The sequence below is a fragment of the Aphelocoma coerulescens genome, unplaced genomic scaffold (assembly GCF_041296385.1).
Source record: "Aphelocoma coerulescens isolate FSJ_1873_10779 unplaced genomic scaffold, UR_Acoe_1.0 HiC_scaffold_116, whole genome shotgun sequence".
NCBI lineage: Eukaryota > Metazoa > Chordata > Aves > Passeriformes > Corvidae > Aphelocoma > Aphelocoma coerulescens.
The window spans coordinates 618,996-633,862 of NW_027183474.1; the positions used below are offsets into that span (position 1 = coordinate 618,996).

The 14,867-nt window shown below is 54.7% G+C and overlaps 1 protein-coding gene across 1 annotated transcript in view; it reads left to right on the forward strand.

Annotated features, from left to right (window-relative positions):
• TGM1 (transglutaminase 1) overlaps positions 1 to 14,867 on the forward strand; it is a 47,793-nt gene that overhangs the window by 30,419 nt on the left and 2,507 nt on the right. The window contains exons 8-12 of the mRNA XM_068998457.1: positions 1,352 to 1,490; positions 2,788 to 2,891; positions 5,075 to 5,163; positions 5,289 to 5,442; positions 13,081 to 13,359. Coding sequence (XP_068854558.1) covers positions 1,352 to 1,490; positions 2,788 to 2,891; positions 5,075 to 5,163; positions 5,289 to 5,442; positions 13,081 to 13,359 — 765 coding nt within the window. The remainder of the gene's footprint in view (positions 1 to 1,351; positions 1,491 to 2,787; positions 2,892 to 5,074; positions 5,164 to 5,288; positions 5,443 to 13,080; positions 13,360 to 14,867) is intronic.

Consider the following 14,867-nt stretch of genomic DNA (forward strand, 5'->3'; position numbering starts at 1 on the left):
TCCACTCCTTACTGGTTTGTACTGGGTTAAACTGGTTTTTACTGTTTTAAACCGGTTTAAACGGCCTTAAATGGGTTTCTACTGGTTCGTACTGGTTCATACTGGTTTGTACTGGTTTATACTGGTTTATACTGGTCCGTACTGGTTTCTACTGGTTTAAACTGGCTGGAACTGGGCCATAACTCCACACCTTATTGGTTTGTACTGGGTTATACCGGTTTAAACGGCCTTAAACGGGTTTCTACTGGTTCGTACTGGTTCGTACTGGTTCATACTGGTTTGTACTGGTTTATACTGGTCCGTACTGGTTTCTACTGGTTTATACTGGCTGGAACTGGGCCATAACTCCACTCCTTACTGGTTTGTACTGGGTTAAATTGGTTTTTACTGTTTTAAACCGGTTTAAACGGCTTTAAATGGGTTTCTAGTGGTTTATACTGGTTTGTACTGGTTTATACTGGTTTGTACTGGTTTATACTGGTCCGTACTGGTTTCTACTGGGTTAAACTTGCTGGAACTGGGCCATAACTCCACTCCTTACTGGTTTGTACTGGGTTAAATTGGTTTTTACTGTTTTAAACCGGTTTAAATGGCCTTAAACCGGTTTCTACTGGTTCATACTGGTTTCTACTGGTTTATACTGGTTTATACTGGTCCGTACTGGTTTCTACTGGTTTAAACTGGCTGGAACTGGGCCATAACTCCACTCCTTATTGGTTTGTACTGGGTTATACCGGTTTAAACGGCCTTAAATGGGTTTCTACTGGTTTCTACTGGTTCGTACTGGTTTGTACTGGTTCATACTGGTTTGTACTGGTTTATACTGGTTTATACTGGTTTATACTGGTCCGTACTGGTTTGTACTGGTGGAAAATGGGCCATAACTCCACTCCTTACTGGTTTGTACTGGGTTAAACTGGTTTTTACTGTTTTAAACCGGTTTAAACGGCTTTAAATGGGTTTCTACTGGTTCGTACTGGTTCGTACTGGTTCGTACTGGTTTATACTGGTCCGTACTGGTTTGTACTGGTTTGTACTGGTGGAAACTGGGCCATAACTCCACTCCTTACTGGTTTTTTAGTGTCTTAAACTGGTTTCTACTGTTTTAAACTGGTTTAAACGGCCTTAAACTGGTTTCTACTGGTTCATACTGGTTTGTACTGGTTTGTACTGGTTTCTACTGGGTTAAACTGGCTGGAACTGGGCCATAACTCCACTCCTTACTGGTTTGTACTGGGTTAAACTGGTTTTTACTGTTTTAAACCGGTTTAAACGGCTTTCAATGGGTTTCTACTGGTTCGTACTGGTTCGTACTGGTTCATACTGGTCCGTACTGGTCCGTACTGGTCAGTGCTGCGCTGCCTGGGGCTGCCCACCCGCACGGTGACCAATTACAACTCGGCGCACGACACGGACGCGTCGCTGACCACCGACATCTACCTGGACGAGAGCATGCGGCCGCTGGAGCGCCTCAACACCGACTCCGTCTGGTACTGGTTCTTACTGGTTTATACTGGTTTATACTGGGAGGGGACTGGGAGGGGCTGGGAGGGGTTGGGAGGGGATTGGGGGGGGTTGGGAGGGAGTTAAAGGGGTAAAAGTGGGGGGAAAGGGTTAAAAAGGGGGATTTGGGGTTACTGGGAGGGACTGGGAGGGGATTGGGAGGGACTGGGAGGGAACTGGGAGGGAACTGGGAGGGACTGGGAGGGGATTGGGAGGGACTGGGAGGGACTGGGAGGGGAACTGGGAGGGACTGGGAGGGAACTGGGAGGGGACTGGGAGGGGACTGGGAGGGGATTGGGAGGGACTGGGAGGGACTGGGAAGGCATTTGGGGTTACTGGTTTATACTGGGAGGGGACTGGTTTGGAGTGGGAGGGCACTGGGAGGGACTGGGAGGGGATTTGGGGTTACTGGTTTATACTGGGAGGGACTGGGAGGGACTGGGAGGGACTGGTTTATACTGGGAGGGAACTGGAGGGACTGGTTTGGACTGGGAGGGAACTGGGAGGGGACTGGGAGGGAACTGGGAGGGACTGGGAGGGGATTGGGAGGGGATTTGGGGTTACTGGTTTATACTGGGAAGGGACTGGGAGGGGATTGGGAGGGACTGGTTTATAGTGGGAGGGAACTGGTTTGTACTGGGATGAACTGGGAGGGACTGGGAGGGGACTGGGAGGGAACTGGTTTGGACTGGTTTGGACTGGTTTGGACTGGGAGCAAACTGGGAGGGACTAGGAGGGGATTTGGGGTTACTGGTTTATACTGGGAGGGAACTGGGATGAACTGGGAGGGAGTTTGGGGTCCCTGGGAGTGGATTTGGGCCTACTGGGAGTCACTGGTTTGGGGTTTTTCCATTACTGGTTTGTACTGGGTTGAGGTCTGGGGTGACTGGGATGAACTGGGATGAACTGGGAGGGGACTGGGAGGGGACTGGGAGGGGATTCGGGGTTACTGGTTTGTACTGGGAGGGGACTGGTTTATACTGGGAGGGACTGGGAGGGCCTAAAATGGGGGGAAAGGTGTGTTTTTCATACTGGTTTATACTGGTTTGACTCATAGCGCTCCATACTGGTTTATACTGGTTCATACTGGTTCATACTGGTTCATACTGGTTCATACTGGGAGGGCACTGACAGCCCCTAAAATCACCCCGGACCTCATTTTCCATACTGGTTTCTACTGGTTTGCCTCATACTGGTTTATACCGCTCCATACTGGTCCGTACTGGTCCGTACTGGTCCGTACTGGTTTATACTGGTTTATACTGGTTTGTACTGGTTTCCCAGGAACTTCCACGTGTGGAACGACTGCTGGATGAAGCGGCCGGACCTCCCCGACGGCTACGACGGGTGGCAAGTGGTGGACGCCACCCCCCAGGAGACCAGCAGCGGTACTGGTTTATACTGGTTTATACTGGTTTATACTGGTTTATACTGGTTTGGGCTGGTTTGGGCTGGTTCGGGCTGGTTTGGACTGGTTTGGACTGGTTTAGACTGGTTTAGACTGGTTTGGACTGGGAGGGAGGCCTCAGGGAGTGGCTGGAGGGGGTCAGGAGGTGGTGCTGGCCTCATACTGGTTTATACTGGTTTATACTGGTTTATACTGGTTTGGGCTGGTTTGGACTGGTTTGGGCTGGTTTAGACTGGTTTATAGTGGTTTGGACTGGGAGGGAGGCCTCAAGGAGGGGGTGGTGGCCTCATACTGGTTTATACTGGTTTATACTGGTTTGGACTGGTTTATACTGGTCTGTACTGGTCCATACTGGTCCATACCAGTCCATACCGGTCCATACTGGTCCATACTGGTTTATACTGGTCCATACTAGTCCATACTGGTTTATACCGGTCCATACCGGTTCATACTGGTTTATACTGGTTTATACCAGTCCATACTGGTCCATACCGGTCTATACCGGTCCATACTGGTTTATACTGGTCCCTACTGGTTTATACTGGTTTATACTGGTCCATACCGGTCCATACCGGTCCATACTGGTTAATACTGGTTTATACTAGTCCATACCGTTCCATACCGGTCCATACTCGTCCATACCGGTCTGTACTGGTCCATACTGGTCCATACTGGTTTATACCGGTCCATACCGGTCCATACTGATCCATACTGGTCTATACCGGTCCATACTGGTTTATACCGGTCCATACCAGTTTATACTGGTCCATACTGGTCTATACCTGTCCATACTGGTTTATACCGGTCCATACTGGTCCATACTGGTTTATACCGGTCCATACTGGTTTATACCGGTCCATTCCAGTCCATACCAGTCCATACCATTCCATACTGATCGATATTGATCCATACCAGTCCATAATGGTTTATACCAGCCCATACTAGTTTATACTGGTCCCTACTGGTTTATACCGGTCCATACCGCTCCCTACCGGTTTATACTGGTTGACACCGGTCCATACTGGTCCATACTGGTTTATACCGGTCCATAGCGGTCCATACCGGTTCATACTGGTTTATACTGGTTTATACTGGTTTATACCAGTCCATACTGGTCCATACCGGTCTATACCAGTCCATACCGGTCCATACTGGTCCATACTGGTTTATACTGGTTTATACTGGTCCATACTGGTCCATACTGGTTTATACCGGTCCATACTGGTCCATACCGGCCCATACTGGTTAATACTGGTTTATACTGGTTCATACCGGTCCATACCGGACCATACCGGCCCATACTGGTTTATACTGGTCCATACTGGTTTATACTGGTCCATACTGGTCCATACCGGTCCATACTGGTTTATACTGGTTTATACTGGTTTACACCAGTCCATACTGGTCCCTACTGGTCCATACTGATTTATACCGGTCCATAACGCTCCTTACCGGTTTATACTGGTTGACACCGGTCCATACCGGTCCATACTGGTTTATACCGGTCCATACCGGTCCATACCAGTCCATACCATTCCATACTGATCGATATTGATCCATACCAGTCCATACTGGTTTATACCAGCCCATACTAGTTTATACCGGTCCCTACTGGTTTATACCGGTCCATACCGCTCCCTACCGGTTTATACTGGTTGACACCGGTCCATACCGGTCCATACTGGTTTATACCGGTCCGTAGCGGTCCATACCGGTTCATACTGGTTTATACTGGTTTATACTGGTTTATACCAGTCCATACTGGTCCATACCGGTCTATACCAGTCCATACCGGTCCATACTGGTCCATACTGGTTTATACTGGTTTATACTGGTCCATACTGGTCCATACTGGTTTATACCGGTCCATACTGGTCCATACCGGCCCATACTGGTTAATACTGGTTTATACTGGTTCATACCGGTCCATACCGGACCATACCAGCCCATACTGGTTTATACTGGTCCATACTGGTTTATACTGGTCCATACTGGTCCATACCGGTCCATACTGGTTTATAGTGCTTTATACTGGTTTACACCAGTCCATACTGGTCCCTACTGGTTTATACCGGTCCATACCGCTCCCTACCGGTCTATACTGGTTGACACCGGTCCATACTGGTTTATACTGGTCCATCCCGCTCTCTCCCCTCCCCCCAGGCCTGTTCTGCTGCGGGCCCTGCTCGGTGACGGCCGTCAAGAACGGCCACGTCTTCCTCAAGTACGACACGCCCTTCGTCTTCGCCGAGGTGGGCGTGGCCGCCGCATGCAAATCAGGGTGGGCGGGGTTATGCTAATGAGAGGGCGTGGTCGGGGCTATGCTAACGAGGGGGCGTGGTCACGGGTATGCTAATGAGGGGGCGTGGCCGCGCAGGTGAACAGCGACAAGGTGTACTGGCAGCGGCAGGCGCACGGCGGCTTCGCCGTGGTGCACGTGGAGGAGGGAGCCATCGGCCGCAGCATCAGCACCCTGGCGGCCGGCGCGGCCGGGAGAGCCGACATCACCCACCTCTACAAGCACCCCGAGGGTGAGGCGGCACCCAGGGGTGATCGATGAGGGATTGATTAGTGATTGGTTAGGGATTGGTTAGTGATTGGTTAGGGATTGATGGGGGAGCAATGGGGGAGCAATGGAGGAGCAATGGGGGATCAATGAGGGAGCAATGGGGGAGTAATGGGTGACAGATGGGTGATCAATAGGTGATAGATGGGGGATCGATGGGTGACAGATGGGTAATTGATAAGTGATTGATTAGTGATTAATAAGTGATTGATGGGGGAGCAATGGGGGAGCAATGGGGGAGCAATGGGGGATCAATGAGGGAGCAATGGGGGATCAATGGGGGATCAATGGGGGAGCACTGGAGGAGCAATGGGGGATCAATAGGTGATAGATGGGTGATCAATGGATGACAGATAGGGGATCAGTAGGATATAGATGGGTGATCAATGGGGCATTAATGGGGGATCAATGGGGGATCAATGGGGGATGGATGGGTGATGGATGGGTGATCAATGAGGGAGCAATGGGGGAGTAATGGGTGACAGATGGGTGATCAATAGGTGATAGATGGGGGATGGATGGGTGACAGATGGGTGATCAATAGGTGATAGATGGGTGAGCAATGGGTGACAGATGGGTGATCAATGGGAGATCAATAGGTGATCAATAGGTGACCGGTGGATGAGCAATGGGTGACTGATGGGTGATCAATGGGGGAGCAATGGAGGAGCAATGGGTGATCAATGGGGCATCAATGGGGGATCAGTGGGTGATCAATGGGTGATGGATGGGTGATCAGTGGGGCATTAGTGGCTGATCAATGGGGGATCAATGCGGGATCAATCAATGCGGGATCAATCAATGGGGGATCAATGGGTGATCAATGAGGGAGCAATGGGGGAGGAATGGATGGGGGATCAATCAATGAGGGATCAATGCGCTGGCGGCCGGCGCGGCCGGGAGAGCCGACATCACCCACCTCTACAAGCACCCCGAGGGTGAGGCGGCAGCCAGGGGTGATCGATGAGGGATTGATTAGTGATTGGTTAGGGATTGGTTAGTGATCGATGGGGGAGGAATGGGGGAGCAATGGGAGAATCAGTGGGGTAGCGATGGGGGAGCAATGGGGGAGCAATGGGGGATCAATGGGGGAGCAATGGGGGAGTAATGGGTGACAGATGGGTGATCAATGGGTGATAGATGGGTGAGCAATGGGTGAGGGATGGGTGATCAATGGGTGATCAATAGGTGATCAATAGGTGACCGGTGGGTGAGCAATGGGTGACTGATGGGTGATCAATGGGAGAGCAATGGAGGAGCGATGGGGGATCAATCAATGGGGGAGCAATGGGGCAGCAATGGATGGGGGATCAATCAATGAGGGATCAATGGGGGAGCAATGGAGGGGCGATGGGGGAGCAATGGATGGGGGATCAATCAATGAGGGATCAATGCGCTGGCGGCCGGCGCGGCCGGGAGAGCCGACATCACCCACCTCTACAAGCACCCCGAGGGTGAGGCGGCACCCAGGGGTGATTGATTAGGGATTGATTAGTGATTGGTTAGGGATTGATAAGTGATTGATTACTGATTAATAAGTGATTGATGGGGGAGCAATGGAGAATCAGTAGGGGATCAATGGGGCAGCAATGGAGGAGCAATGGGGGAGCAATGGGGGATCAATGAGGGAGCAATGGGGGAGTAATGGGTGACAGATGGGTGATCAATAGGTGATAGATGGGGGATCGATGGGTGACAGATGGGTAATTGATAAGTGATTGATTAGTGATTGATAAGTGATTGATGGGGGAGCAATGGGGGAGCAATGGGGGATCAATGAGGGAGCAATGGGGGATCAATGGGGGAGCAATGGGGGATCAATGGGGGAGCACTGGAGGAGCAATGGGGGATCAATAGGTGATAGATGGGTGATCAATGGATGACAGATAGGGGATCAGTAGGATATAGATGGGTGGTCAATGGGGCATTAATGGGGGATCAATGGGGGATCAATGGGGGATGGATGGGTGATGGATGGGTGATCAATGAGGGAGCAATGGGGGAGTAATGGGTGACAGATGGGTGATCAATAGGTGATAGATGGGGGATGGATGGGTGACAGATGGGTGATCAATAGGTGACCGATGGGTGAGCAATGGGTGACTGATGGGTGATCAATGGGTGATCAATAGGTGATCAATAGGTGACCGGTGGGTGAGCAATGGGTGACTGATGGGTGATCAATGGGGGAGCAATGGATGAGCGATGGGTGATCAATGGGGCATCAATGGGGGATCAGTGGGTGATCAATGGGTGATGGATGGGTGATCAGTGGGACATTAGTGGCTGATCAATGGGGGATCAATGCGGGATCAATCAATGCGGGATCAATCAATGGGGGATCAATGGGGGAGCAATGGGGGATCAATGGGGGAGCAATGGGGGAGCAATGGGGGAACAATGGATGGGGGATCAATCAATGAGGGATCAATGCGCTGGCGGCCGGCGCGGCCGGGAGAGCCGACATCACCCACCTCTACAAGCACCCCGAGGGTGAGGCGGCACCCAGGGGTGATCGATTAGGGATTGATTAGTGATTGGTTAGGGATTGGTTAGTGATTGGTTAGGGATTGATGGGGGAGCAATGGGGGAGCAATGGGGGATCAATGAGGGAGCAATGGGGGAGTAATGGGTGACAGATGGGTGATCAATAGGTGATAGATGGGTGAGCAATGGGTGAGGGATGGGTGATCAATAGGTGATCAATAGGTGACCGGTGGGTAAGCAATGGGTGACTGATGGGTGATCAATGGGGGAGCAATGGAGGAGCAATGGGGGATCAATGGGTGATTGATGGGTGACAGATGGGTGATCAATGGGTGATGGATGGGTGATCAATGGGGCATTAGTGGCTGATCAATGGGGGATCAATCAATGGGGGATCAATGGGGGATCAATGGGGGAGCAATGGGGGATCAATGGGGGAGCAATGGATGGGGGATCAATCAATGAGGGATCAATGCGCTGGCGGCCGGCGCGGCCGGGAGAGCCGACATCACCCACCTCTACAAGCACCCCGAGGGTGAGGCGGCACCCAGGGGTGATCGATTAGGGATTGATTAGTGATTGGTTAGGGATTGGTTAGCGATTGGTTAGGGATTGAGGGGGGAGCAATGGGGGAGCAATGGAGGAGCAATGGGGGATCAATGAGGGAGCAATGGGGGAGTAATGGGTGACAGATGGGTGATCAATAGGTGATAGATGGGGGATCGATGGGTGACAGATGGGTAATTGATAAGTGATTGATTAGTGATTGATAAGTGATTGATGGGGGAGCAATGGGGGAGCAATGGGGGATCAATGAGGGAGCAATGGGGGATCAATGGGGGATCAATGGGGGAGCACTGGAGGAGCAATGGGGGATCAATAGGTGATAGATGGGTGATCAATGGATGACAGATAGGGGATCAGTAGGATATAGATGGGCGATCAATGGGGCATTAATGGGGGATCAATGGGGGATCAATGGGGGATGGATGGGGGATGGATGGGTGATCAATGAGGGAGCAATGGGGGAGTAATGGGTGACAGATGGGTGATCAATAGGTGATAGATGGGGGATGGATGGGTGACAGATGGGTGATCAATAGGTGATAGATGGGTGAGCAATGGGTGATGGATGGGCGATCAATGGGTGATCAATAGGTGATCAATAGGTGACCGGTGGATGAGCAATGGGTGACTGATGGGTGATCAATGGGGGAGCAATGGAGGAGCAATGGGGGATCAATGGGGCATCAATGGGGGATCAGTGGGTGATCAATGGGTGATGGATGGGTGATCAGTGGGACATTAGTGGCTGATCAATGGGGGATCAATGCGGGATCAATCAATGCGGGATCAATCAATGGGGGATCAATCAATGGGGGATCAATGAGGGAGCAATGGGGGAGGAATGGATGGGGGATCAATCAATGAGGGATCAATGCACTGGCGGCCGGCGCGGCCGGGAGAGCCGACATCACCCACCTCTACAAGCACCCTGAGGGTGAGGCGGCAGCCAGGGGCGATCGATTAGGGATTGATTAGTGATTGGTTAGTGATTGGTTAGTGATTGGTTAGGGATTGATGGGGGAGCAATGGGGGAGCAATGGAGGAGCAATGGGGGATCAATGAGGGAGCAATGGGGGAGGAATGGGTGACAGATGGGTGATCAATAGGTGATAGATGGGTGATCAATGGGTGATGGATGGGTGATCAATGGGTGATCAATAGGTGATCAATAGGTGACCGGTGGGTGAGCAATGGGTGACTGATGGGTGATCAATGGGGGAGCAATGGAGGAGCGATGGGTGATCAATGGGGCATCAATGGGGGATCAGTGGGTGATCAATGGGTGATGGATGGGTGATCAATGGGGCATTAGTGGCTGATCAATGGGGGATCAATGCGGGATCAATCAATGTGGGATCAATCAATGGGGGATCAATGAGGGAGCAATGGGGGAGGAATGGATGGGGGATCAATCAATGAGGGATCAATGCGCTGGCGGCCGGCGCGGCCGGGAGAGCCGACATCACCCACCTCTACAAGCACCCCGAGGGTGAGGCGGCACCCAGGGGTGATCGATTAGGGATTGATTAGTGATTGGTTAGTGATTGATTAGTGATTGATGGGGGAGCAATGGGGGAGCAATGGGGAATCAATGGGGGATCAATGAGGGAGCAATGGGGGAGTAATGGGTGACAGATGGGTGATCAATAGGTGATAGATGGGTGAGCAATGGGTGAGGGATGGGTGATCAATAGGTGATCAATAGGTGACCGGTGGGTAAGCAATGGGTGACTGATGGGTGATCAATGGGGGAGCAATGGAGGAGCAATGGGGGATCAATGGGTGATTGATGGGTGACAGATGGGTGATCAATGGGTGATGGATGGGTGATCAATGGGGCATTAGTGGCTGATCAATGGGGGATCAATCAATGGGGGATCAATGGGGGATCAATGGGGGAGCAATGGGGGATCAATGGGGGAGCAATGGATGGGGGATCAATCAATGAGGGATCAATGCGCTGGCGGCCGGCGCGGCCGGGAGAGCCGACATCACCCACCTCTACAAGCACCCCGAGGGTGAGGCGGCACCCAGGGGTGATCGATTAGGGATTGATTAGTGATTGATTAGTGATCGATGGGGGAGCAATGGGGGAGCAATGGGAGAATCAGTGGGGGATCAATGGGGGAGCAATGGGGGAGCAATGGGGGAGCAATGGGGGATCAATGAGGGAGCAATGGGGGAGTAATGGGTGACAGATCGGGGATCAATAAGTGATAGATGGGGGATCGATGGGTGACAGATGGGTAATTGATAAGTGATTGATTAGTGATTGATAAGTGATTGATGGGGGAGCAATGGAGCAATGGAGGAGCAATGGGGGAGCAATGGGTGATGGATGGGTGATCAATGGGTGATGGATGGGTGATCAATGGGGCATTAGTGGCTGATCAATGGGTGATCAATGGGTGATAGATGGGTGATCAATGGGGCATTAGTGGCTGATCAATGGGGGATCAATGGGGGATGGATGGGTGATCAATGGGTGATCAATGAGGGAGCAATGGGGGATCAATGGGGGAGGAATGGATGGGGGATCAATCAATGAGGGATCAATGCGCTGGCGGCCGGCGCGGCCGGGAGAGCCGACATCACCCACCTCTACAAGCACCCCGAGGCTGAGGCGGCACCCAGGGGTGATCGATGGGTGATTGATGCGTGATCGATGGGTGATTGATTAGTGATTGATGGGTGGTCAATGGGGGAGCAATGGGGGACAGATGGGTGATCAATCAGTGATAGATGAGTGAGCAATAGGTGACGGATGGGTGACCGATGGGTGATCAATGGGGGATCAATGGGGGACAGATGGGTGACTGATGGGTGATTGATGGGTGATGGATGGGTGATTGATGGGTGACCCAACCCTTGACCCCATGACCCAACCATTGACCTCTTGATCCAACCATTGACCTCATGACCAACCCTTGACCCCTTGACCCCTTGACCAACCCTTGACCAACCCTTGACCCAACCATTGCCCCCTTGACCCAACCCTTGACCCCTCGACCCAACTCTTGACCCCATGACCCAACCATTGACCCCTTGACCCAACCCTTGGCCTCTTGACCCAATCCTTGACCAACGCTTGCCCAACCGTTGCCCCCATGACCCAACCGTTGACCAACCCTTGACCAACCCTTGACCAACCACTGACCCCTCGACCCAACCCTTGACCCCATGACCCAACCATTGACCCCTTGATCCAACCATTGACCTCATGACCCCACCCTTGGCCCCTTGACCCAACCATTGACCCCTTGACCCAACCACTGACCTCTTGATCCAACCATTGACCTCATGACCAACCCTTGACCCCTTGACCCCATGACCCAGCCCCTGACCAACCCTTGACCCCTTGACCCAACCATTGACCCCATGACCCCACTCTTGACCCCTTGACCCAACCGTTGCCCCCATGACCCAACCCTTGACCCCTTGACCCCTTGACCCCATAACCCCACCCTTGACCCAACCCTTGACCCCTTGACCCAACCCTTGCCCCCATGACCCAACCCTTGACCCCATGACCCAACCATTGCCCCCACGACCCAACCCTTGACCCCTTGACCCAACCCTTGACCAACCCTTGACCCAACCCTTGACCAACCCTTGGCCAACCCTTGACCCCTCGACCCAACCCTTGACCCCTTGACCCAACCATTGACCAACCATTGACCAACCATTGACCTCTTGACCCAACCCTTGACCCCTTGACCCCACTCTTGACCCCTTGACCCAACCGTTGCCCCCATGACCCAACCCTTGACCCCATGACCCAACCCTTGACCAACCCATGACCCAACCCTTGACCCCTCGACCCAAACCTTGACCCCTTGACCCCTTGACCCCACCCTTGACCCCTTGCCCCCACGACCCAACCATTGCCCCCACACCCCAACCCTTGCCCCCATGACCCAACCGTTGCCCCCATGACCCAACCCTTGCCCCCATGACCCAACCCTTGACCCCTTGACCCAACCATTGACCCCTTGACCCATCCATTGACCCCATGACCCAACCATTGACCCCTTGACCCCACCCTTGACCCCTTGACCCAACCCTTGACCAACCATTGACCAACCATTGACCCCATGACCCAACCCTTGACCCCTTGACCCAACCCTTGACCCTTCGACCCAACCATTGACCCCTTGGCCCAACCCTTGACCAACCCTTGACCAACCCTTGCCCCCATGACCCAACCGTTGCCCCCATGACCCCACCCTTGACCCCTTGACCCAACCATTGACCCCATGACCCAACCCTTGACCCCTTGACCCAACCCTTGACCCCTTGACCCCACCCTTGACCCCTTGACCCAACCCTGGACCAACCATTGACCGCATGACCCCACCCTTGGCCTCTTGACCCAACCCTTGACCCAACCCTTGACCCCTTGACCCAACCCTTGCCCTCTTGACCCAACCCTTGACCCCTTGACCCCATGACCCAACCCTTGACCAACCCTTGCCCTCTTGACCCAACCCTTGACCAACCCTTGACCCCTTGACCCAACCCTTGCCCCGCCGCTTGCCCCCTGCGCCAGGCTCGGAGGAGGAGCGCCGCGCCGTCTCCACGGCCACCGCCCACGGCTCCCGGCCGCGCAACCGCGCCGCGGCCTCGGCCGGCGAGCTGACGCTGACGGTGGCCGCCGGCCCGGCCGTGGCCGGAGCCGAGCTGGAGCTGCGGGCGCTGGTGCGGAACCAAGGCCCGGAGCCGCGGACGCTGCGGCTCCGCCTCTCGCTCTGCGCCGTCCGCTACACCGGCGTGGCCGGAGCCGCCTTCCGGCAGGAGCAGCACCGCCGGACAGTGCCGCCGGGCCAGGGTGAGCCACTGGGAGGGACTGGGAGGGACTGGGAGGGGATTGGGAGGGGCTGGGAGGGACTGGGAGGGAACTGGGAGGGGACTGGGATGGACTGGGAGGGACTGGGAGGGGATTGGGAGGGACTGGGAGGGGATTGGGAGGGGAGTGGGAGGGACTGGGAGGGGTGAAAAGGGGGTTTGGGGGGACTGGTTTGGGGTTTGGGGTTACTGGGAGGGGACTGGGAGGGACTTGGAGGGACTGGGAGGGGACTGGGAGGGGACTGGGAGGGAACTGGGATGGACTGGGAGGGGCTGGGAGGGACTGGGATGGACTGGGAGGGACTGGGAGGGACTGGGAGGGGTGAAAAGGGAGTGTGGGGTTACTGGTTTGTACTGGTTTGGGGTTTGGGGTTACTGGGAGGGGACTGGGAGGGACTGGGAGGGACTGGGAGGGACTCAGAGGGACTGGGAGGGACTGGGAGGGAACTGGGAGGGACTGGGAGGGACTGGGAAGGGACTGGGAGGGATTGGGAGGAGGTTGGAACAAACTGGGAGGGACTGGGAGGGAATGAAAGGGTTAAAATTGCAGGGAAAAGGGGGATTTGGGGTTACTGGTTTATACTGGGAGGGCACTGGGAAGGGACTGGGAAGGACTGGGAGGAACTGGGAAGTACTGGGAGGGACTGGGAGGGAACTGGGATGGACTGGGAGGGCACTGGGAGGGAACTGGGAGGGACTGGGAGGGGTGAAAAGGGAGTGTGGGGTTACTGGTTTGTACTGGTTTGGGGGTTTGGGGTTATTGAGAGGGGACTGGGAGGGACTGGGAGGGACTGGGAGGGGTGAAAAGAGGGGGCTACTGGTTTATACTGGTTTGGGGTTTGGGGTTACTGGTTTATACTGGTTTGGGGTTACTGGTTTGGGGTTTGGGGTTACTGGTTTATACTGGTTTGGGGTTACTGGTTTGGGGTTTGGGGTTACTGGTTTATACTGGTTTGGGGTTACTGGTTTGGGGTTTGGGGTTACGAGCCCCCCGGGGGTGTCCCCGCTGTCGCCTGAGCCCCCCGGGGGTGTCCCCTGAGCCCCCCGGGGGTGTCCCCTGAGCCCCCCAGGGGTGTCCCCTGAGCCCCGGGGGTGTCCCCTGAGCCCCCCGGGGGTGTCCCCTGAGCCCCCCAGGGGTGTCCCCTGAGCCCCCCGGGGGTGTCCCCTGAGCCCCGGGGGTGTCCCCTGAGCCCCCCGGGGGTGTCCCCTGAGCCCCCCGGGGGTGTCCCCTGAGCCCCCCGGGGGTGTCCCCTGAGCCCCCCGGGGATGTCCCCTGAGCCCCCCGGGGGTGTCCCCTGAGCCCCCCGGGGATGTCCCCTGAGCCCCCCAGGGGTGTCCCCTGAGCCCCGGGGCTGTCCCCTGAGCCCCCCGGGGGTGTCCCCTGAGCCCCCCGGGGGTGTCCCCGGTATCCCCTGAGCCCCCCGGGGGTGTCCCCTGAGCCCCCCAGGGGTGTCCCCGGTATCCCCTGAGCCCCCCGGGGGTGTCCCCTGA